We start from the raw sequence: 26151 nt of genomic DNA, 5'->3' as shown, positions 1-26151 counted from the left end.
TGTGGTCACGTCAGTGTGGTCAGACTGCATTATTAGCTATTACATGTTCAGTTGTAACTTAAGGCTGCAATTGATAACCGTGAGCCCTCAGGCAGCAATGGCTGGATCCCTATGGGAATCTGTCACTACGTATAGTCATTATAACTCCGCTTTTAAATAAAAATATCAATCTGAATTTTGTCATGCTTATTCAGCTATTTATTTACAATTTCTCTAACAAAAAAATATGCAAATTTTGTCTAGCATTAGTTATGATAGAGGAAAAGGTTATACATCAATCAATCAATGTTCATTATACTGCGACTTACCTAATTTTGTGAGACACAAGGATGTTGTTGTATTTATTCTCTATTGATTGGTATTACAGACATATCTGAATCAACCTCTATTATGTAGATATTTTCTAACAAAGTATTTTTTCATTACTGCTAAATCAGAGATTTCACATTTTCTTTGAAAGCCGCAGTTCTCATGAAGGAGTTGGGGAAAAAATGAGGGGAAACACACCTTGTAAATTACCCGCCTGTCACTCTTGTGGTGAAGGGGAGCACAATGAGGGGCAAGTAATAATAGATGGCCAGTGGTCGGCCAAGGCCAGTTAGTTCTAGCCGACCACAGGCCATTCCTTGGCCACCTAAGAGACAGCCACAGCCCTAAGATGGGTGCTGGCTCAGGTATCATATTGCAAAGGCAACAAGCTCGAGTGCAGCAACTTGCCGATCTGAATACAGGAAAAGGGTTCCACATCCTTGTCGCAAATTTCTCGCTCACAGACTTTGCTGCACTGTGACTACTGGCCTTAAGAGAAGACAAATGTTAGTGTTGATGTACGATCGGACTGTTTTTTGGGTAAAATTATATATTTGAGAAATTGGGGTACCAGGGGTAACATGTGAAAGTGACATTGTTTATAATTTTGCAGCTTGTAAATTGCTTTTCATGTCCAAGATATGGAATTCACGGCTTGAAAAAATGGGATCACGGCTCAAAGAAATGGAATCACTGCTGGCAAACCCTTAAAACCACGACTTGAAAAATCCAGTCACGGCTTGCCAACTTGCCAAGTAGATATATTCCATGCCTGTCAATTGTGCTTACAAGCTTCCATACATTTTGAAACCAAATGTCAAATATTGACAATATAAATATTGTGAATTACATGATAATAGCTTAAGTAGGTAGCTTTATCACCAAGCTTTACCAGATGGGGAACTGAATTATATGATATACATATTTAATAGCTGACAGCAATCAGAGCTCTCCTGCCATTTTTGGTTCTGTGAGATTCTTGCTCTAAAGGTAAATTATCTCCTGCCTAATTGTTACTAAAAGTTCATCATTGAGCTGGATATTTGTCATTTACTCATCTTGGAATGGTGAGATTTTAGTTATCAGTAGTTCTTCATAGCTTTTCTATGCCAATTTGAGAACTAAAGAATGATTTTTCTCCTATTTAGTAATCTATCTTTATTTTTATCTATCTATCTTTATTTTATTTATTTTATCTAAGTCAAAAAGCTCATTTTTAGTATAAATTAAGCAGTATTTTTAAACCTTTTCTGATTTTTTGCAAAAAATTGTCATGTGCAGGTATATAACTTGAGTATTTTCCAGAATTAGATATATATGTTTCTTTGTTGACAATATGTCTAACATTGCTGCCCAACGAATTCAACGAGAATTTAATGAAGTCATCAAATCTGATGAGGTAAAGTATTTAACTTTTGATGCCCTAAGTAGAAAATTGGGCAGAAGCCACCTGTAAATTGGACAAAAATGCCCGTGAAGCTAGCCAATTTCACATGTTCCAATCAGGGTTGCAAAAAACCCTGTTTTTTTTTAAATTGCTCAACCTACATGGGTTTTATAAAAACACCCAGGTTTTCATTCAAAAACCCAAGCAAAAATGGGTAATATGGGTTTTATTACTTTTTTCACATCTATCATTCATACATACTTATCTTCTCAGACTTTATAATTTATCTTTATTATTAAAAATTTTATGCTATAGAATATCAATTTCTCTTATTACATTTGCCATAACTTTTAACCAATAATTGTTGATTTTTCAAATAATGAGTTAATGGATGATGCATCATTTACATGATGTATCACTATTTAAAAAAAGTTGATGTAGGTATATATGTCAGAGACTACAAATTAATGAGAAAAATATGTATTGTAACAATTAACCTACTTCTTTGATATGTTCTTGTTTCTCAAAACTCAAAAAGTGCAAGCTTCCAAAAAATAAATTTCAGTTTCTTCCTGATAATAATTAAGCACCTTGGAATTTGTACCAATCCTTAAGGCTTCTACTATTGTAACTTGTAAGTGCTAAACAATTGATGAGATTGTATTACTTGTTGTTTTTTAAGTAGGAAGATAATTTATGCAAAATTAAAGAAACAAACTCACATGTTCTTAAAAAACCTAGTCGGTATTCTAAAAAATGGTAAAATAACTTCTTGCAAAGAATTCCCTCTCATTATATCTTGAACAAAATACACCCATCAAACGGGGTAATAAGAGACAGTTTTCAGCATTTTTCAACAATAACTTCTCATTGTGAAATATTTCATAAACGTATATACGTTTATTTTAAAGATCTTAGTGAGGGCTATCATATGGCGTCTCTGAAAAAACTCCATATGCTTTTTGTAAGGTGCCAGACACAAAATAAAGGCATCTCTAATTACCCATGGGAATGGTGTAATCCGGGACACTTGAAATACAATTTTTAAATGTTAGAAGTATATGTAGAGTGTACTCATACATTACTAACAGTACTCTGAAGTCCTCCTCTTTCATTGTAGATGATGTAGATTTAGAATAAATGACATTGTCTGTGATTTTTACTTGTTTTTCCTTTATTGATATGATATTATCATATCCATATATTACCATATTATTGATGTGATATTACCGTATCCATTGACATGTCACCGAGCATTGACAACAAACCTGTCCACTGCAAGCTTCATATAAGGAACCATGTAGCATTTCTTCTGTATCTGTAAGCTTACAGGACAGCTTGTAATTTCACACCATTTTAATTGGGTCAAGTGAATTCACTATAACAATAATACCTATATATTTAAAAATTATTTTTTTAATTTTAAAAACAACACTTCCAAAGAATCCAGTGTCTCCAATCTTACAGATGTGCAATGAATTTCTCATTTAATTTTCGAATATTAAAAAAATAAATTTTTTATTTTTTTATTATATAAATTATTTTAATACATGAATTTTTTTAATATATAAAATTTTTTTAATATATAATTTTTTTAAAATTATTTATTCTATTAATTGATTCATGCATTGCCTCTCTTCACACAAGTGTGCAAAATTTCAGATCAATTAGACAGGTAAAAGTGTGTCAAATATCAGTTATAAGATTTGTAGATGACAAAATTATTTTTTCAATTTTTGTAATTTGCAAATTTTTTTTTTTATTTTTAAAATAATTTGTTTTGACATTTGATTCATGCATTGTCTCCAACTTTACACAAGTGTGCAAAATTTCAGATCGATAGGATAAGTAGAAGTGTGTTAAATTTTGATTATAAGATTTGTTGCAGATAGACAAACAAACAAACAGACAAGAAGTGAAGTTAAAGAGAAGTGTTGTAAAAAGATCATAAAAACAAACCCATACAGAAAGGAATATTTTAGTGACAACCATCATATTTTTTGGAGAAATAAATAATAATTTAGGGTAATTACTTGCATTCTGTGTTGCCTGGTGCACAATTCTATCTATGATATTCTATGCACAATTTTGTAATGACCGATGATGCATTAATCTTTTGTTGAGAGAAATTTTTTTTTGCAGAGCGAGATAAATGTAATACAAATTCTTTGTTGTTAATTGATTTTTCTTTAACTGGAGCCTTTGCTAATCAAGGTTCTACTGTTAATGCGTTTTCAGGTGTGTCCCTTATTACCCCCAAGTGGTGTCCCTTATTACGCCGTCTTGCGGAAATGGCCGCATTTTTTTTTTGGAATGAGATACCATAAAATGGGGTTACTTAGACTCCAGGGATAACTTAGACCACTTTTAGTTTTTTTAACAAAAACCCCCAAAACTCAAAATCTATTTGACATAGAAAAATTTTGTCAACGGGCATCAAAGGCCCAATACTGAGGTTATGTAACACAATAAAAAGATTTAAAAAGTTTGCATATTTAATAGGTTACAAAATTTAAAATGTGACCCAAGAAAAAAAGTTATTATTTAAAGCCTGTTGGAGTACCCCTCCAATTTTTTTATTTTTTGGTAAAATAACTCCAGGTTTTGATGCATTGTAGTAGAACTCTTCTAGTTACATATGCAAATGACAAATTTGAGGAAAGTGTCATAGTTTGCAAATGGGGGAACTTAGACTACCTAATGTCAGCCCTGATGGGGTAACATAGACTGGCATGGAAATTAATTTAAAATTACCATATATAACATATTTTTTGTTTGATTCACCTATTAATGTTTTTCTTCATGTTTCAGACTCTACAGAGTCTTATATATGGTAATTTTAACCTAATTTTCAAGCTGGTCAATGTTACCCTGTCACGGCTGACATTAGGTGGTCTAAGTTCCCCCATTTGGGGGCGGCATCCCCCGTTTGCAAACTATGACACTTTCCTCACATTTGTCATTTGCATATGTAACTAGAAGAGTTATTCTACAATGCATCAAAACCTGGAGTTATTTTGCCAAAAAATATAATTGATTTTACCACCCAGTCTAAGATACCCCAAGAGCTGGGGTAACAAAGACCATCACTTTTTTGAAATTACATCAAAACTATGAGAGGCAGGAGCCAGCAATTTATGATGAGGAAACCTAGAGTATAGACCTGTAATTTGCAGGTTTCAATTTAAGTTTAATTTAGCTAGTAAAAAAATGGCATCATTTTGAATAAAAAAAGTACTAGTCTAAGTTACCCCATTTTACAGTAGGATACACATTTCATCAATCGCGTTGTTAAGCCAACACCTGTGTGTAACTTTTATGTAAGTAAAATTTTTTAATAAAGCAAATATTTTTTTGCTACAGACCTTAGCAGAGGTACTTTACTAAAATCTCATTTTTTACATTTTTTTGGGGGATTTTTTAGAGGCAGTAAATGTATGATTTTTTAACTTGCTACATAGAAATAACATGCATTTAAAAATTACTTTCTTTAAACACAACTCTTCTAAAGAATCCAGTGTCTCCAATGTTATACATGTACATACAATGAAATTCTAATTTTGTTATCAAATATTAAAAAATTAATTTCTAAATTTTATTTTTAAAATGTAAAATTTTTCTAAATTTTCCAAAATTATTTATTCTGTCAATTGATACATGCATTGTCTCCAACTTTATGCAAGTGAGCAAAATTTCAGATCAATTGGACAGGTAGAAGTGTGTTAAATATTGATTATAGGATGTGTAGCAGACAAAATTATTTTCTTCAATTTTTACAACACTTCTCTTTAACTTCACTTCTTGTTGTTTGATTGTCTGTTGGTCTGTCTGCTACAAATCATATAATCAAAATTTAACACACTTCTACCTGTCCAATTGATCTGAAATTTGGCACACTTGCATAAAGTTGGAGACAATGCATGAATCAATTGACAGAATAAATGATTTTAAGAATTGAAAAGAATTTTTTTTGTAATATTAAAAGAAATTGGAAATAATTTTGACTTAGCTACAAATCTAATTATCAATATTTGACACACTTCTACCTGTCCAATCAATCTGAAATTTTGCACATTTGCGTAAAGTTGGAAACAATGCATGAATCAATTGACAGAATAAATAATTTCATAAATTAAAATTTTTTTATTATTAAAAAAAATTAATAATAATTTTGTCTGCTCCAAATCTTATAATCCATATATGACACAATTTGACCTGTCCAATCTATCTGAAATTTTGCACAATTGCATAAAGTCAGAGACAATGCATGATTCAGTTGACAGAATAAATAATTTTGATAATTTACAAAATTTTATATCTTAGAAAAATTGTGAAAAATGAATTTTTTCAATATATTAAAATAAAATTAGAAATTCATTCTTCATGTGTAACATCCAAGACACTGGACTGTTCAGAAGTGTTGTCTTTAAAAAGTAATTTTTAGAATCATATTTTTTTATTACAACACTTCTCTTTAACTTCACTTCTTGTTTGTCTGTCTGTCTGTCTGTCTGCTACAAATCTTATAATCAAAATTTAACATACTTCTACTTATCCTATCAATCTAAAAAGTTTGCACACTCGCGTAAAGTTGGAGACAATGCAAGAATCAAATGACAAGATGAATGATTTTTTAATATCAAAAAATTGGAAAAATAATTTTGTCAGCTACAAATCTTATAACTGATATTTTATACACTTTTACCTGTCCAATTGATTAAGAAATTTTGCACACTTGTGTGAAGTTGGAGGCATTGCATGAATCAATTGACAGAATAAATAATTTGAAAAACAATTTTTATATATTAAAATAATTGAAAAATTAATTTTTTAATATATGAAAATAAAATGAGAAATTCATTGTACATCTTTAATATTGAAGACACTGGATTCTTTAGAAGTGCTGTCTTTGAAAAGTAATTTTAAAGGGCACCGGCAAATGAGGTTATAAGGGATGGGCGGGGTAAATCGGTATGTGCGTCTCACATTTTGTAGAAATGTTGTAGCAGCAAAATTTATCATAATATTGAAAAACTAAAAATAGTGGCATATACTGTAACATTTTCACTATCTATTATGTATAAAGCTAGTTAAAAAATCACACATTTACTATCGCTCAAAAATTGCTGAAAAAAAGTGTGAGAAGTGCGATTATGGAAAAGTACCTCTGCTAAGGCCTGTAGAGGTACTTCTAATATTAATAATATTATATTATTATTATTAGTAATAATACCGTAAACTGGGGTAACTTAGACCACTTTTTTTTAAAATGATGCCATTTTTTTACTAGATAAGTTAAACTTAAATTGAAACATGCAAAATACAGGTCTATACTCTAGCTTCACTCACCATAAATTGCTGGCTCCTGCCTCTCATAGTTTTGATGTAATTTAAAAAAAATCGATGGTCTTTTTTACCCCAGCTCTGGGGGTATCTTAGACTGTGTGGTAAAATCAATTATATTTTTGATAAAATAACTCCAAGTAACTCCAGGTTTTGGTGCATTGTAGTAGAACTCTCCTAGTTACATATGCAAATGACAAATTTGAGGAAAGTTTCATAGTTTGCAAATGGGGGGTCCCGCCCCCCAGGTGGTCTAAGTTCCCCCAAACTGGGGAACTCTGACAGGGCAGCCCTGACAGGGTAATATTGACTGGTTTGGAAATTAAGCTAAAATTACCATATATAAGACTCAGTAGAGTCTGAAACATAAAGAAGATACATAAATAGGCTGTCAAACATAAAATATGTTATATATGGTAATTTTAAATTTATTTCCAAGCCGGTCTATGTTACCCCGTCAGGGCTGACATTAGGTGGTCTAAGTTCCCCCATTGGGGGGCGGCGCCCCCCATTTGCAAACTATGAGACTTTTCTCAAATTTGTTTGTTGCATATGTAACTAGAAGAGTTGTACTACAATGCATCAAAACCTGGAGTTATTTTGCTAAAAAATAAAGAAATTGGAGGGGGTACTCTGAGAGGCTTTAAAAAATAGCTTTTTTTCGTGGGTCACATTTTTAATTTTCCTATTAGATATGCAAACTTTTTAAATCTTTCTATTGTGTTACGTAGCCTCAGTATTAGGCCTTTAATGCCCATTGACAGAATTTTTCTATGTCAAATAGTTTTTGAGTTTTGGGGGTTTTTGTTAAAAAAACCAAAAGTGGTCTAAGTTACCCCAGGAGTCTAAGTTACCCCAGTTTACGGTACCTATTATAATATTAGTAATATTCTAATATTCACTATTAAAAAATTTTACTAGCATAAAAGTTGCACACTGGTACCAGCTTGAAAACTTGATTGACAGAATTTGCCTATCTCATTAAAAAAAATGGCAGCTATTTCTGCACAATGGGTTAATAAGGGACACCCCCTCCCCAAGGTAATAAGGGACACCCCTAAAAACGCATTTACAGTTTAACCTCAGTTAGAAAAGGCTCCAGTTAACCAAAAAATTAATTAACAAAGAATTTTGATCATGTTTACCTCGCTCAGCAAAAAAATTTCACTTATCAAAAAATCAATGCATCATTGGTTATTACAAAATTGTGCACAGATTGTCATATATAGTAGCCCTGTTTGATGGGGCTATTCGGGATGCTCTTTTTTTGCTTCTGGCACCTTACGAATAGCATATGGAATTTTCTTGAAGATGCCATTCGATAGCACTTGCAAAGAGCTATAAAATGAGCCTAAACATGTTTATGAAATGTTTTATGGTAAGAAGTTATTAACAAAAAACGCTCAAAACCGTCCCGAGTAGCCCCAGTTGACGGTAATGAAAGAGGAGGACTTCAGAGTACTGTTAGTAATGGATGAGTGCACTCTGCATGCATCAAACATTTTAATATTGAGTTTTATTTTAAGTGTCCCAGATTACAACATTCCCAGGGGTAATTCGGGATGGTTTTATTTGTGTCTGGCACCTTACGAAAAGCATACGGAATTTTTTTGAAGATGCCATTCGATAGCCCTTGCAAAGAGCTATAAAATGAGCCTTAACTTCTTCATGAAATGTTTCCTGGTAAGAAGTTATTTACAAAAAACGCTCAAAACCGTCTCTTATTACCCCCTTTGATGGTATATTATTTAATATCAAAAATAACATTTTTTAAATTTTCAAAATTATTTATTCTGTCAATTGATTCGTGCATTGTCTCCAACTTTACGCAAGTGTGCAAGATTTCAGATTGAGTGGGGAGGTAGAAATGTGTTAAATATTGATTATATAGGATTTGTAGCAGACAGACAAAATAACGAACAAACTAGAAGTGAAGTTGAAGAAAAGTGTTGTAAAAATGTTGAACTTTGTTACGTACTATTTTTAGTTGTGCAATATTTTGATTAGTTTAGCTGCTACAAAATTTCTACAAAATGTGGGACAACTGTCCTGATTTACCCTGCCAGTCCCTTATTACCTCATTTGATGATAATGGTATAATGTCAACTATTGAAATTTTTCATAGTCAGGGAAAAATTACAAGTTTGCTATTTCAACTAGTGCATTTTTCAGCCAATTGCCTCATTAGCACCATTACCATGACATCTCATCTTTCAAGTAATGAAATTCACTCAGATGCTGAATTACTCATTTTCCACTGCAGGCTCAGAAGTTTTCCATCAAATTAGAAATGGATGGAAGTGATTTTCGTCACATCAATGGGGAGATTGCGGGTCCTCCAGACACACCGTATGAGAGTGGCAACTTTAAATTAGAAATCAAAATACCTGACACGTATCCATTCAATCCACCCAAGGTAAAAACTTACCCTGTAAAATTTTGGCATAGTCTTTTGCAGACCTTTTTTTGTATTTTTTTATTTAGGTTTTGATATATCATATAGTATATATATTTGTAATTTGAACATTAAAATAGACTTATTGCAGGTGTCATTTTTTTATTTAGCCCAAGATGAGAGCTTTAAATGAAAATGACATTTTGTTATAGAATATCCCTTTCTTAGAGATCACTGTTTATTATTTAAATTATCTTGTTGACTGGAATTCAATTGATTACTTATTATTTTTTGCCTTCATTTTTCATGTTAGGATAGCCTTAGTCAAATAATATTGTCTAGACTGGTATTAGCATCAATTTTAATTTTTTTTCATGCTTAATTATCTTGCATTTAAGACAACAAATTTTGAATAGAATGTGTCTGTGCTTGCATTCTAATATTTTTTCACATAAGGTTATTATAACTTGATTTCAAAATTTTCTATGATGAAAGTCATTGTCACTCTTGAAATACAAGGGACTCAATTTAAATGATGGACTCAATTTAATAAATTTATATTTAATTGTGCATATTTGATACGAATAATTTATAGACCAATAGAAAAATTCAAAATTTTTGCTACATATTTATGAATATTCAACATGTCCCTTAAGGGCGCCCCTTTGTGCTGCAGAGCAAACATCTAAATGGTAGCCAAACTCGTGCCACACACAACAAAGAATCTCTTCTGTTACTGAGTGCGCCGTAGCAGCGATATGGTTCTTCAGATCAACCAGAGTTGCTGGTAGAGGCGACACATAAACAGAGTTGCTGGTAGAGGCAGGACATAAACAGAGTTGCTGGTAGAGGCGGGACATAAACAGAGTTGCTGGTAGAGGCGGGACATAAACAGAGTTGCTGGTAGAGATGGGATGTAAGCAGAGTTGCTGGTAGAGGCAGAATGTAAACAAAGTAGCTGGTAAAGGCGGGACGTAAACAGAGTAGCTGGTAGAGGCAATACGTAAGCAGAGTTGCTCGTAGAGGCGGGACATAAGCAGAGTTGCTCATAGAGGCGGGATGTAAACAGAGTTGCTGGTAGAGGCGGGACATAAATAGAGTTGCTGGTAGAGGCAGGACGTAAACAGAGTTGCTGGTAGAGGCGGGACGTAAACAGAGTTGCTGGTAGTGGCAAGATGTAAACAGAGTTGCTGGTAGAGGCGGGATGTGAACAGAGTTGCTGGTAGAGGCATTACGTAAAGAGCTTCCTTGACGTAACCCCATAAGAAATAGTCACATGGTGTGAGATCAGGTGATCTCAGGGGCTCAAAGTGTAGAGCCTGATCTTCAAATCCTGTGCATCCTACCAAACGCTCAGGAACTGACTGATTACGCATGTCCTATCCAATGCTTACGTATGTCCTATCCAATGAAAAGAGAGACATGTTGAACATTTATAAATATGGAAAAAACTTTGAATCTTTTTATTTCCATTGGTGGATAAATTATTCATTTTGAATTTATACTTAGATAATAATGAATTTAAAAATTGGGTCCATTATTAGAATAACCCTGAATAACAATCATTTTTGGCCTTGTTTTGTTTATTTGCAAACTAATATATATAATTTGTGAACTTCATTTGATATTAGTAGCTTCATTTTACAGGTCAAATTTCTCACAAAAATTTGGCATCCCAACGTCTCATCAGTGACTGGAGCCATCTGCTTAGACATCTTGAAAGACCAATGGTAAGTTAGGCACTAGTACCTTGTGCACTAATAATATGACTAGTACCTACATGCATTGAAAAATGTTGCAGTGCGAGTGATTGAACTGGAAATATATATAGATGTGTTGGATTACCAATGCAATTAAAAGAGGGTGGTTATTATGAAAGTCTTGTCTACATTTGATGCACGCGATATCTTGCCTTCTGAATTAAGGTACCTACCTATTGAATTTTAAGTATTTTTTTACAAGTCATCATATATTGCAAGTTTCACCTTCATGCAGGAATATTATAATTATATTTGTTTAGTAGTTTCCTTTTTGTGTGTAAATTTGCTGCATTCAGAAAACTTTTTGCTGATACCTTTATATCAAAAGCTATACAAAACTAACCAACTCGGTGATGCTAGACCTGCAGAACGTTGACCATCATGAAAGCAATGACATGAACACTACTAATCATAAGATTTTATTTGATAAAACTTGCCAAGATCAACATGCTGATGAATTTGCTAGACTAGTTAAACATTTTTTAAATGTATTAAATGCTCCAGGGCGGCCGCCATGACGTTGCGGGTTGTGCTGCTGTCCCTGCAGGCGCTGCTGGCTGCGGCCGAGCCTGATGACCCTCAGGACGCCGTGGTTGCCAACCAATACAAGGAAAACAGAGCGCTCTTCACCAGCACAGCGCGATACTGGACTACTGTTCATGCTGGAGGTCTGATGTTAACATTTATTTATATATCAGTTGATGAATTTCATTTGTTGATGTCTGTACTAATAAAACTGGGCGCTTTTCACCATCACCACTCGCTGCTGGACCGCCGTCTATGACCACGTGTTAATTGATGAGATTTATTATTTGTTGATATATCTTGAGAATTTGGTTTCGATTTGCTGAATCCTTTATACATTTTATTGTATTTAAATTTAATTTGCTTGCAGTTAGCAAATCTTAAGAATACACTTCTAAAGTTAATGATTCGTTTTAATGAAAATTAAACTAAGAGTTGACTTAATTTCAGAAATATTTGTATAATATTCCCCACCAAATATTGTTTGCTATTTTGAATTCATCTATTCCAAATAGTTTTTCTTTCTTGTTTGAATTCTGAAATCTATTTGCAGGCAAGCAACTCAACCCTGATTTTGACAAGAAGATTCACACGCTGCTAGACCTGGGCGTGGAGAAGCACCAGGCTCTGGTGGCGCTCTCTGCCTGTGACTGGAACTTAGACCGTGCCCTGGAACAGATATTCTCGTAGGCTTCATCGCTGCCCTTTGCCTGCTTTGCTCCTGTACAAATAGCAACTAAGTTAAGCCTCACGCTCTTCTAAATAAATGTATTGGAATATCTACAAGAAAAAGCTAACAATGCATAGGTACCGTCTATAATAGAGTGCTATTTATGAATCTTGTTAGCCCTTCTAGTTTACCAATTCAAATCTACATTATTTTATCAAATGGACTCATTTTTTAATCAGAGAGATCAATCACTGTGATTTTATGTGTAAAAGGTCAGATAATAAAAGACTTGAATTAAAATTTAGAGCACAATTGAAATATATTGCAAGCTGTTACCAAGTGATTTAGACCTAGATGGTTTACCAGTGATTGAAACCTAGATGATTTACCGAGTGATCCCGACCTAGAAACATCTAATTTATTTCGTGAGATTTACTAGACACATGATAATGGAAAAACTTGAATACAAACGATTGTTTTTCCGTGGAGCTTATGCGGAGTTCACTCGCACTCCGATGCTTCGCCTCTGCTCAAACATGGGTCATTTTTCGTCACATTTACAAGCCTCGTGATAATTTGACTGGTAAAATATGCCAGTCACACCAACGATATTTGTTGAGAACATAACATTGATTTCCTTTCCATCCGTTTTTATTAGCTTGTCATATTATAAAGCTCCTAAGTACCTTCATTCTGTTTTTACTCATGAAACAAACGATTATATCCTATAATCGGTACTCATTTGCTGATGAAGTTTTTTGTGTTTGGTGACAATTTATATTGTGAGACGTCATCTTGGGCTGTCCTCGCTGATGTAGGCTCTAGAAAGGTGAAGCGCTTGTTGTGCCAGGAGTTACTAGCTCAGTTAGTCCTTGTTGAGGAGTCATACGGACATGCAACGAATCATTCTTACCGACCAACACTGCAACCACCTGTTACTGTGTGAAAAAACATTATTATGTGACGGAAAATACACGGCTACCAGTTTCTCAAGTTCTCTCACAATAAACTATAAATGGTGAACATTTTTTGGGGCTTGATAGCTGGTACTTCATGTCTAAATGAAAAAATTCATTAGTGTCAACGCAAAGCTCGCGACCACCTTGAAATAAATGTATCCAGGAGCAGAAAATGAAAATGTAGGCGTTAGTGAAGACTGGGGTTATCCCATAATACAAATGTTTGTTTACTAGAGCATCGTTCGTTCCTCTCGCCTGTCTTCAAATTCTCCGTATATGTCACGCTCGTTGTTGGAATTGTTTCTTACTAATATTAAGATGCCTGTGTGTGTAGACATGGATAATAAATTTAATTTTACTGAACTCTGGTTTTGCTGTATGATTTTAGAAGGAAACTGAAGAACATTCAGTCAGCCACAGCGGCTACTGTGGTGAAGGGGCGACGCAGCTGTTGCTGGGTAGGAGTTTTGCGTGTCGTTGAACATGACTGGATTATAAGAACTGGTATCAACGTAATGACGTTTTTAAGCTTTTTAATGAAGAAATCGGTCATATGAGCCGACTTGGCATCTTGATATTATTGGATGGCAATATATTAATTTAATATCACAAGTGGATTGCATTCACTTGACGTCCTTGTTCTAACAATTGACCGTTTTTACACGAGCCTTTGAGGCTGAGAAACCGTGGGCACCGAATTGGACTTCGCTGGCTTTACAGGACCTGCTGCTAGCTGTGAAGTATACCACGGTAACGAAGGAGTGATATACATGGCGTACGTTGATTAAAAAATTTGACAGTTAACCCTAACTATAGTGTAGTAACTGTAGAAGCGCGGGAATATCTATCGCGAAAATTGACTGAACCAAGTAGTGAATATTCAGTCAGAAGCACGGAACAAATATAAAAAGCTCCCTGCAGGTAATAGATGTCATCTTGTAAAGACTCGAGGTACTAGCAAATTTCCCAAGGCATAAGACTCGAGATACGTACCAGCTAATTTCTCAAAGAGCGATACTGGAAACGCTAGTCAATTTCTAAAAGTCTTCAATTGTCTGGGAGAGCAGCTGCAGTGAGTAAGTAAACGCGACTGCAGGACAAGGCGTAGAATATAAATTTATTATAGGAAGATATCATCTGATAATTATGATTATAGAATATATACTTTTCTTCCAAACAACTTAATATAGAATCACACATTCACATCGCAATAAATGCAACAGATACATATTTGTTCTTTGAAAATATATTCGTTGCGTCAGTAAATACTCTCTTACTTCGTTCCAAATGATCGTTGATTCTGAGCTTAAATGCTTTTAACTTACTGAAGCGCACACTTTTAAGATAAAATCTAACAGGCGCGTGACATTCACGCATTCAAAGGCACACGGTCCCATCACAAAATTTTGCCACACATTGCATGCCACAAGCGTCACATTATGCATTGTTCCTGGTTACAATAGAAATTATAGAGAGAATGTTTCTTTGGTGGCTAAAAAATTATAAATACAATAATGTTCATGGTGATCACATAAGTTATTGGTATAATATTATTGTTCATGGCTGCATAATGAACTATCAGGTAGATTACCGCAAAGCCTTGCATTATCTACTTCAGTTAGATAGCTCCTAGCATCATCTACTTCAGTTAAACAGCTCCTAATTTAATTTCTGGAAAACTTGAGATAAAAAAAATTGTATCAATACGACTAGAACGACGCAGCTCAAAGAGCACTATTACTTGCTATAAGCAGTATGTTCTTGCACGACCAATCGTAAACAAAGTAATTGATTCAACTTCGAAATAAACTTTTATAACATAAAACAAGTCATAAACCAACCAATTGATTTTAGTTAAGAATAGACTTTGCTATAAATTGCAATAACATTTTTAGTAACTCTCCGAGTCAAGTCTTTTCAATATAAAACAAATTCCTTACTATACTATGAAAGCACTGAGAACATACGGTCCAAGCACCGTAAAACCCAAGAACATAAATACCGTCGATTAAAAAGCGAATTGAAAACTTGATAAAATGGAAATAATAGACAGGCTCCATTCTGGTTTCTGGACAAGTGAAACTAGCCATTTAGCACATGCTAACATCAAGAGAAGCTAACTCTTCAGTGGATGCTATCATCAAGTGAAGGACGAATAACATTGACGGCGGTAAGAGTATCCGTAGGCAAGATGAGCAGCGATTGGAAGCACATTTTGACAGCAGCTCAGTTGTCGGATAAAGTGGAAGCTTAGGCAAACACGGACACAATTCAGTAAAGTTTTAGGCGTTGAGTGAAAAGTTAGATCCGGCAATAATTCGTCAACTTGAACTGTGATGTGAAATTCTAACCTTCGTCAATTATGATTCTAATAAATAAACTGATTATTAAACTTTCAAGTTAACACTTGAAAACTTGTATCAATGAATTAGAACTCAAGTACCGAACCAAGTCGCAAATTTTAATTATGGTATAAGTTGAAATTGCGAAGAACTTTTTTCAACGGTCAATCATCACGACTGCGCTTCAATGAAACGTGATGACGCACGGTACGAAAATTAACGCCTAGCATTAATAATGAATTATGCGTTATTATGCAAAATTAATAAATTGATCATGAATTATAATGCAAAATTAGTAAATTTATTATGCATTGATATTAAATTGCAGATTTTTTGATAATTTAAATATATGACATGCACCGCAACCTATTAATGCACCTTATCGGTTTAGAGTTGAGGGTTAAAACAAACTATACGGCTCCTACATAAATAACTTGTAGAAATATACTGTGCAGTCGAACACCAGCCGACCAAGAGAAATCCTTGAATGTAGCATAAATCAACCTTTAGTACAAACTGGCATTGGCTAACAACTTTAACAAGCAAAATCTCACACAAAAAACACAGAAAATAACCAAATAAAAATTCTAAACAATTACCATAGATGGAAATAAAGTCGGCAACAATAGGCATTGAAATATGAGCATAGAAGTTTAGTACGAGATTCCTCCTGCCTCAAAATCATTGTATCCCAATCTTGTAATTTCGACACGTTTTAGCAGGAACAGCGCGAGCCAGGCGACACTATGTCAATTAACTAGTTAACAGTGGGTAATGTTAGCTTGTTAGTTGACATAATTTTCAAACTGCTTTGCGTTCGTTTGTTATAGGTACATTTTTTCTTTCCTTCGTTGCCGAATATTCAGTACAGAATGCAAAGCGTTTCATGATAAATGTATTTTTTACAGGCTATAACGGCTGGAAACAAACTTGGGAGTTTCGTTGTCACCTCAGTTTTATTCAAACCTACGTAAATACACGCAGCGGCCAATTTCTCGTATGTGATTGCTGGGTTTAGCTATAGGTTTTGTCATTGATTGACTGATGGAGTTACAAACTCGTAACGACACAAGATGGCCACAATTCCCACCAAGTTCTCTTGGATATAACGTCTCACTTCCGTCCGATGCGGTCAAGTTCCACAACCTCTTCATCAGACTCGTTCTCCGAACTGGGGTCCTCACCGAGTTTGCAGTACCTCAATTTACTCGCATTTGCGTCCAAGTTGGCCTCGTATCGGAGATCCAAGACGTCCTGAACGGTCTCTGGCATGGTGCGACCAAGAGTTTCTGGTAGCAGCAGATTCAGCAGCCCGGACGTGAGCCCCAGGAGACCGAGAACGATGTACTGAAGGTCAGGAAACAAGCCGCCCAGCATGAGCAGGAAGGGGCAGATGATGCCACCAACGCGAGCAGCCACCGACACGATGCCCAGGCCGGTGTTGCGGACACATGTTGGGAAAATTTCTCCACTGCAAACGGAAATGCTGGAAATTACAACTGAAAATTTTGAGATTTTTTACGAATTATTGTGAAGAAGTATTCATGTTTCAAGACATATTTCAGTACCTTATTTTTAGCAATTAAGCTTAAATGTAAAAATATTTATATGAAAAATTACACTTACGGTAACTTTGATACAAATATCAGGATACAAATCGCGGTTGTGTAAAATTTGTCCTTCCTGTCTGTGTTTGTAAGCAATGCTGACGCCTCCTACCTGTATATGTAGGCCATGCTGCCGCCTCCTACCTGTATATGTAGGCCATGCTGCCGCCTCCTACCTGTGTATGTAGGGCATGCTGACGCCTCCTACCTGTGTATGTAGGCCATGCTGACGCCTCCTACCTGTGTATGTAGGCATGCTGACGCCTCCTACCTGTGTATGTAGGCATGCTGACGCCTCCTACCTGTGTATGTAGGGCATGCTGACGCCTCCTACCTGTGTATGTAGGCCATGCTGACGCCTCCTACCTGTGTATGTAGGCATGCTGACGCCTCCTACCTGTGTATGTAGGCATGCTGACGCCTCCTACCTGTGTATGTAGGGCATGCTGACGCCTCCTACCTGTGTATGTAGGCATGCTGACGCCTCCTACCTGTGTATGTAGGCAATGCTAAAGCTGGCCGCGATGCAGAGCTTGCCGAGGAGCGCCAGGACCATGTAAGGGACGCTGCCTGCCCGGCATAGCAACATCAGCAGGCACGACACGCCCCCACACACCATGGAGCTCACCAGCGTGGCTCTCCGTCCAATCCTGGGATATGTTAAAAATAAACGTTTCATACGATCACCGCAATGTGGTGGTACACAAAAACATTAATAATTCATAGAAAAAATGTAATGCAATCTTTCTTGTAGATCAAAGTTTCATAGAAGCAGCGTAATTAAATCTTTATTATTGATCCTCGTCTCAGATAGATGTTAACTGCTGTGTTTCTTACTTGTATAGAAAAGAAGATGGTGGTGACAGAAGCAAATAAAATTACATGTCTCCAGGACAGTTCGGGCAAAGATGCTCGGTTTAAGTGCCAAGAAAAGAACTCACCACCATAGTGTCAATTGTTCACTTTCACTAACACTAACATGTAAACGTTTCACTAATATGTAAATGAGACACATCGGTAACTTGTACTAACATGTAAATGAGACACGTGTGACCTTAGTACGAACAGCATTGAAAACACTGTGACGAAAAGCGAGTGTTAACTAAGGGAACCTGTGATGATTGGCCAAGGCCTTTGATGAAAAATATGTTTGGAAATATACGTGTTAAGTGATAGGACCGAACTGGTGTGAATAAGGGAATGCATTATCTCTTTCCAGGCAATATTTTAGTTGAATGACGCTACAATCTAGCCAAACTGTTTGTTACCTTCAGCAAGCAACAGGTTCATTTCAACCTCACCTCTCAATGAGTGGGAGTGCCACGATCACAGCAGGCACCTCGACGAGGCCGCTGAGCGCCGTGGACACGTATACGTTGCTGCCGATGTCGCTGGCTGCGAGCGTGAGGCCGTAGTACACGGCGCTGTTCACGAACCACGAGTAGATCTGCACGACCACGATGCGCACAATGTAGCCGTGTTGCACCAGGGCACGGAGCCCGACTCTTTTCTCCTCCAGGTTTAGGAGCCTAGCACCTTTCTGCTCCAGTTTGCCAATAAACTTACGAATGCTGCGCTTCTTTGTCGGTTGCGCTTGAGGCATGCTAGTCCTGATCAAGGAAAGAATCTGAGTAAGAATTATTTATTATGAATCGATTTACTATCAAGAATAGATTCATATGCTATAAATGACAAATTAAAAGTTGTTGAATCATTAGGGTCTGGTGCGCGATGTGTGATGATCCATACGTACAGGTTATTTCATAGTAAAATTCATAAAATTTTGCTGAATGAACAACTACTGGGCAAAATGGCCAGACTTTTGCATATTTCGATAAAATTCCAATACCATGGAACATCATGCACATTGAATTGCGTAAAACATTCTCGACGTTACTTGTGGCAGTCGGCAACGAGGCGCCACTGTGGCGGGAGGCGGTCCTGCGTGCCGTTGAGGCGTGCCATGCTCTCCAGCACCGCCTGGGCGTCGCTCGTGCGGTCACAACTCACCAGCCAACGCGGCGACTCCGGCAGACAACTGCACGCTCATATACATTATCAATTCCAATTATGTAAATACTTAATTCTTGAACTTACAGGAGCGTGGGAATAATACATGGCATATGAATTCTAATCATGTAAAATACCTATTATTCAGACTGACAGGAGATGGTGATGATACATGAAATATGAATTTTAATCATGTAAAATACCTATTATTCAGACTGACAGGAGCATGGTGATGGTACATGAAATATGAATTCTAATCATGTAAAATACCTACCTATTATTCAGACTGACAGGAGCATGGTGATGGTACATGAAATATGAATTCTAATCATGTAAAATACCTATTATTCAGACTGACAGGAGCATGGTGATGGTACATGAAATATGAATTCTAATCATGTAAAATACATATTATTCAAACTCACAAGAGCATAAGGATGACAGGGACGCCGAGACTAGAGGCCAGCAGCGTCAGGGTGCGCCAGTCTGAAGTGAAGGAGGCAACCAGGGGCAGCAGGGCGATGCCCAGGGCAAATGCCAGGGTCTGCAGCATCCCCACCAGGCTTCTCTTGCTCCCGCCAACAATTTCTTGAGAAAACACGAAGCTCGCCAATATCACAATAGCAAACAACATGCCTCCTAAAAACCTGCACGAGTAAATGTACATAAACTCAGCTGCAAGGGAAAGTTATATACCCATAGCAGGAGCCAAGGATTAGCATGCAAGGGTTGCAATAAATGCTAAGAAATAACAATACTCCTGAAGTCAGGAAGTCTCTAAGTTCTAGTGAATGAAAAACATATACCAAGGCAATGTGAATTAGCCTAAAGACAAATTAATTTTGTCACAAAGCACAAAAGCTGCAGAAAATCTTCCATTTAGCTGTAAATGTGAAGTGCAAGCTAAATAAAAAATGATCATACAAAGAATATGATTTTGAACAAAAATAGATTAAGCAGAAACAACATATGGCAATAAGAATATCAGCAGATACAACTTAATTATGAAAAATGCATGTCTTGCAAAAAATCATTCGAGCAGATTCTGCAAAACAAATCTAGTGGCATTTGTGGGATCATCAGGGCAATCAGAACTGGGTAGACAACCACAACTAATACATATGCAACAAAAAATATTACATGATAAAAAAACACATGCTTGCCATGCAGGAATGATGAAGACATGTTGAATCGACAGAGGAATGCAAGTCAAGGTAACTTTGATTCTTCATGTTAAGAACACATTAGGTGCACATTGCATGGGTGTTGGCTGTAGATGATCAATCATACATTGGAATGCACTGATTTCTTATTCTTCAATTTTTTCTCTTTGAAATTTAGCTTGACATTTCCCTTCCTAATGAGTTATCTGAGGCTAATCAATCAGTTAAGAACTCTCTCTTTTCTTGGGGATGCATAGCATAAACTGGCATCTCACTTGACACCTCACCATAATCTGAGCATCATTGAACAGTAGAGCTGAAAAAAGTATGAGAGTGTGGTTAAGATGTCTCACCTGAGCATCACATGGACCGTGGAGAGCTGAACAAAGTATGCAAGTACGGTGAAGATGTCTCACCTAAGCATCACATAGACTGTGTAGAGCTGAACAAAGTATGAGAGTATGGTGAAGATGTCTCACCTGAGCATCACATGGACTGTGTAGAGCTGAACAAAGTATGAGAGTATGGTGAAGATGTCTCACCTGAGTATCACATAGACTGTGTAGAGCTGAACAAGCCTGAGAGTGTGGTGAAGATGTCTCACCTAAGCATCACATAGACTGTGTAGAGCTGAACAAAGCTTGATAGTCCCGTCAGAGCTGTTGTGCCGATGAGAGCCAGGATGAGGGTGTTGAACCTCCCATAGATGTCAGGAAGGCCAGCCAGTAGCAGTGCACCCGCTAGGACACCCCCCATCCACATGGACTGCACTAGCGCTACAGCATACTTCTTGTTGCACACCAGGCCCCACTAAACCCATGAGCAATTCATTGAATTGTAAATACACATAACTCTAGATAATCAATTGTGCTGAATATCACAGCATTTTTCTGAAATAATTTTTCATTTATTGCAATAATTTCTAATATGGCAAACACTGAATTGTAAAGGCAAATTTTTCATCTTAATTTAGAAAATTAGGTTGTACATAATGATTATAATTGTGAGTCAAAAATGTAGACAAAAATTTTAAATTGGTCTAAATTAAAAATTATCATGATGAAAAATATTGCTGGAAAAACATAACAAAGCAAACTAATTCCAACAAATGACAATGTTGGCAAGAACATTATATATTATGAAGCACTAAACAAACAAAATTCCATGAGAACTTGAGGATGAGAAACTGACCTCTTGAGCAAAAGACTTGAATGAGCTTTGATACAACAACACACACTGTGCAGGGTCATTGTCAGGACATCGGTCATGAAGAATTGAGTAAGTTGAAGTTACTTTAGGTGCATTTGTAGTGTGAGGTCTTTTTGGTGTTATTTCAGACTTGTGTTCATCATTAGGTGTAATATTAAAAGAGTGATTTGCAAGCAGAGCTCTTTCAGCAATAGCCTTGCTGTCCATTGGAGAAGCAGTAGAGGAGAGAATTGTGATGAAGCCATTATTTATTTCAGGACTGTTTATCTTGACACCTTGGCTTGATGTTGAATTTGAAACATCATTGGAGTTCAAACTTGATCCCGGTATGCAGTCAAAGTCAGGTTCCAAACCTGAAAAATTATAATGATATAAGAAAACACACATACTTTTGACAGATCAATAGCATTCCATTAATGCTCAAGTTAGTGAGTGTGAGTAATGCTTAAATTATTTCAAAATGTCAAACATTTTGTCTGATTTTAAATGTGCATCTATAAGCCATAAGGCATTAAGAACTTTGGTATGCTTGTGACTACAAAAAACTTTAAATTATACTTCAAATATTGTGCAATTTTATCATGCATTAAAACTGAAATTGGTCAATGCTTGCAACATCATCACTGGTGTCAAATGACAAGAATTGCCTAGTTAGAAGAGTTGGGCAGATGCTCATTTTGGTAAATTTTCCTAAAATCTGTTTTTATTTCTGTTCAAGGTGTATTTAACACTCTGAAATTTTTACCATGAAGTATGAAAAGTAATTATATACCTATAACAGCCTTTCCAAGCCCATTAGGATATGGATAATTTATTTTACATCTAAAAATATAATTTTCATTGTCCTAAATGTAAAATGCTTTATATATATATACAATAATATATATTCTTTCCAAACTGTGAGTAGAGCTTTCCTGACATTTTTGGATCCCCAAGGTCCCAATAGGCTAGGGTAAACACGGTATATTCCGACATCGTGGGTAATTCCAACACCTCTCTAGTTTTTCCTTTATATTAAGCTTTGATTTAGTTCCATGCGTTCGTTGATGGTTGAAATAGTGAGGTCATTTGTGCCTCAAACTACTGCCAAAACACTAGGTCTGGGCCATCTAGCGGAAAAATGTTGAGATCCAAAGAGAGATGGTGCATGCCACCCAATGAGATCATCGAAAAATGTGTCATAGTTGACAGTTGACCTTGCTCTACCAAATAGTGATAAACTGTTTGTGTAGAAAGAATATTATGGTTTGAGACTTTTAAATACGTCTGTGAATATATTAGGAATCCTTTAAGTATACTTGTATTTGCTGATTTCAAGTGTTAAATAAATTAATAGACGATTAAGTTGAGAAATGCATTTAGACATATAAAAACTAATTCTGATACAACTTGAATTGGACACACACAGCTCATTCCAAGCTGTGTGCAAAAATTAAAATTTTCTTAATTAAAAGCTTAATATATATAACTGTTAATTAAAAGCCTAATTAAGTTGTGCTCAATATTCAATAGTGTTCTAATTCAAAGCCGTATCGTATTCCAATACAGCTCCCACACTCACACAGTGATCGGAATTTGAACACATGGATGTCGGAATTACGTATTAGTACAATTTGAAGTGCGGTCGGAATACGTCTCACCACGTGCCGAATATAGTCACACACAGTCCACTGTGCAGAGAGTGAACGAAGATTTAAAGACCTACGGCGACTCATTATCGGCAAAATTTTCGCCTTCAGAAGATCTTGCCGACACATTTAGATTGAAATTCTTGCATTTAATATATTTCTCAATCTTCAGCCAACTATTTGGAAAAAAAGTAAGGTTTCCAGATGCAGCGAAGCTTGTCCGGAAATCAGTTGCAATGAGTTCCTGCAAAAATGTAAACAAAATTTTTTTGATTGCGTAGTTTCGGTCGCATTAGAGCGGTCAGACTGCTTTATTACTTGTTCAGTTGACACTTGCTGTACAACCGGACTGTTTTTAGGGTAAAATTAGTTATTTGGGGTAACACGTGCATGCAACCTTGTAATAAGTTCGTGGCTTGTAAATAGTTCGTCATTACTCAGCGTAAATGGCTTTTCATTAAAAATTACCCGGCGACGCATCTTTAAAATGGCCGGTGACGCTTTGGGCTTAAAAATCCATATATTGCCGACGCTGCATCCACCCTCTGCATAGTGGCACACAGTGTCGGAATATAGGGATTCGGTAGGTTTGCATTCTAAAGGCTTTTAAATAAATATGGCAACATTTTGTGACGTTTCATCATTGCTGGCACGTAGTACTTTACGGTGTTTTGAGAGTCACGTAAAGCAAACAGAACTCGAGTAATGCATACAGTTATTTTTTTATAGTTTTTCATTTCTCGATGCATCCTTAACGTGTCGGAATATACCGTGTCATAGTGGCAAACCAGAGATTTTTTAGAATCAGTTAATTTTTAATTTCCTCATTTACTCAAGATTTAAACCAATTTCTCAAGTATGATAATGCTGGTATCCAGGATACTTTACTGGTCTACTTATAGGACTCAAAAATGAACTTGAGGGAGTCTAAAAAAACTCTCTGCTTTGCCACTATGTACCGCGTTTACCCTAATAAGTAGAAATTTTCTAATCTTCTTTATGGGACCAATTTGATAAAAATAAATTTCGCAGTTAGCCCATTTCAGTTTTCAATTGCATTGATATTTGTATGATAAAAAGCATTGACTTTTTACTATTTTATACATTTACATTTTTGCAGAATAAATGTAATTATAAATGTTAGAAAAAATTTGGTGGAAATACCTCACACAATCTGAAACATTGAACAGAATTTTCCAAAAAATAACATTTTATGATTATTTCACAAGCAAGTTTTAAAACTGCAGGTACCTAAAAATGCACCATTTCAAATAATTTTTAAAGAAGAAATTAGGCAGGGGCCAATTGGGCCATAGGGCTATGTATTGGAACAGGTAGAATGTCAGCCAGCATTAGCAATTAGCATTTTTCTCATTCACGGGTGTTTACTTTCAATTTTCCAGAAAATATGGACGCCCTGGGCCAGGCCGTCTCCGCCAGGGCGGCCCAGGGTGAGTGAGTGCACTACATTTCAGGACAATTATAGGCCTAGCACTCTTTCTTGTACTGCCCTCGAATTGCAAAACCCTGACCCCACCTTCAATTTAAAACTTACCTGTAAAAATGTTCAAGACCATGTGGAAAGGAGATAAAATTCCTAATGAACAAACAATCAACATGTATAAAGCCTGGCCAAAACCCAAGTGGCCAATAGAATCATAAACATCATCAATTGTTAATTCCTTCATATTTTTGTTTTATCTTTACGTAAAAGTTCTAAAAAATATTATGGAATGGTACGGATAATAACAGTGATTGATTCTTTTAAACATGTTAATGACACGACGACATAAACATGGTTGTTGAAATATTAATTTGTTCGCTGTTCGCGCGCCTTAGCCATGACACTTGTCACAGCTGACTGGCAGTCTGCATTAGAACGGTGATTGGTTGGCAGTTGGCACACGGTAATAGAAAAGCTGAACGATTTTTTTTTTCACACAAGGAGCTAATTAAGAGTGCGCGTTATTAATTGCAAAAGTGCCGTTGGCCAGTTAAATTTGAATTCGAATGATAAGATACCTAGCAAAATCAAAGGAGAAAAATTAATGATAATGTTAAAGTTTGATATGATAATAACCATGCGAAGTTATACATGAAATATGAATATATGTAGCGAAACGTTTGTATTATATTATATTACAATATTATATTATTGGACTGTTTTCACGATTGAAAAGTTAAAAAAGAGGCTCTGCTTCGCAGTATCAGAATTTGATTAAGAAAATGTTAACAATTTGTTACAATATATTCTTCTATGCTAGAATATAAAATCTGAGGAAGTGAATTGTAGTTTTAATGTTTGCTCACCAACCGCTTCACCCACTATCCATAATTTTTTAAATCAAATTATCAAATTGCTCAGCTTTTCAAGTTAGTCGCTGATCTCTTTTCTTGGGATGAGGTTGTGTCGTGTCCCGGTAGCCTCGTTGTCTTGCAGCCGGAGATGTAAATTCTCCTCGAGAAAATTAAATAATACCTCTGTTCGAAGAATGAGTGCGCCGAATAAGGCTAATGTATGCTTCCGTCACTGACGTTAAAATTATGATACTGTGGGTAAAGCGGTAATAAGTATAGTTTTGTTCGGTACAAAGAAGTGAAAGAATATTCAAGGAGTTATCGCAAATGTTTGAGCGTTCAGGAATTGCATAATAAATTTTGTGTTGAAGTTGTGTGCTATGACTATGAAGCACTTGGTCCCTCCAGAACACTGGTAAGTGTTTTGTATATGCTTGTGTTGTATAAAGTTCCTTGTTTCATTTAAAGTGTTATCCAATACAATTTAAATACCTATTGAAATAACTTATGATGATATAGTTTAGCGTTTCAATTCAGTGATCTACA

At 35.8% G+C, this 26151-nt stretch overlaps 2 protein-coding genes across 2 annotated transcripts; one reads left to right on the top strand and one right to left on the bottom strand.

Moving 5' to 3' along the window:
- The first annotated feature begins 1555 nt into the window (after window positions 1-1555).
- Window positions 1556-13711, top strand: LOC108675330 (ubiquitin-conjugating enzyme E2 K). Its single transcript, XM_018163329.2, has 5 exons — window positions 1556-1708; window positions 9303-9455; window positions 11082-11164; window positions 11699-11862; window positions 12273-13711. The coding sequence occupies exons 1-5, from the start codon at window positions 1646-1648 to the stop codon at window positions 12407-12409; spliced, it is 600 nt and encodes a 199-aa protein (XP_018018818.1). The 5' UTR covers window positions 1556-1645; the 3' UTR covers window positions 12410-13711.
- Window positions 13712-15994: 2283 nt separating this feature from the next.
- On the bottom strand, window positions 15995-25167 carry LOC108675328 (solute carrier family 22 member 15-like). The gene is made up of 8 exons (XM_018163327.2): window positions 24863-25167; window positions 21662-22032; window positions 21075-21280; window positions 19733-19954; window positions 19195-19335; window positions 18599-18907; window positions 17789-17947; window positions 15995-17161 (listed from the first exon to the last, which is right to left on the bottom strand). The coding sequence occupies exons 1-8, from the start codon at window positions 24993-24995 to the stop codon at window positions 16804-16806; spliced, it is 1899 nt and encodes a 632-aa protein (XP_018018816.1). The 5' UTR covers window positions 24996-25167; the 3' UTR covers window positions 15995-16803.
- Window positions 25168-26151: the final 984 nt, after the last annotated feature.

This window comes from Hyalella azteca, unplaced genomic scaffold, assembly GCF_000764305.2.
Source record: "Hyalella azteca isolate HAZT.00-mixed unplaced genomic scaffold, Hazt_2.0.2 contig8388, whole genome shotgun sequence".
Classification (NCBI taxonomy): domain Eukaryota; kingdom Metazoa; phylum Arthropoda; class Malacostraca; order Amphipoda; family Hyalellidae; genus Hyalella; species Hyalella azteca.
The sequence above is the reverse complement of the archived record's forward strand: the minus strand, read 5'-3'. Positions and strand labels throughout refer to the sequence as shown.

Bases quoted from the DNA above. Each gene is read 5' to 3' on its own strand.
- LOC108675330 (XM_018163329.2), top strand. From the start codon at position 1,646: ATGTCTAACATTGCTGCCCAACGAATTCAACGAGAATTTAATGAAGTC. The intron at 9,456-11,081 runs GTAAAAACTTAC...TTCATTTTACAG, and splicing joins ATCCATTCAATCCACCCAAG to GTCAAATTTCTCACAAAAAT. The intron at 11,863-12,272 runs GTCTGATGTTAA...ATCTATTTGCAG, and splicing joins GACTACTGTTCATGCTGGAG to GCAAGCAACTCAACCCTGAT.
- LOC108675328 (XM_018163327.2), bottom strand. From the start codon at position 24,995: ATGAAGGAATTAACAATTGATGATGTTTATGATTCTATTGGCCACTTG. The intron at 21,281-21,661 runs GTCAGTTTCTCA...TCATGGGTTTAG, and splicing joins TCAAGTCTTTTGCTCAAGAG to TGGGGCCTGGTGTGCAACAA. The intron at 18,908-19,194 runs GTAACGTCGAGA...TTCCTTGATCAG, and splicing joins CTCGTTGCCGACTGCCACAA to GACTAGCATGCCTCAAGCGC.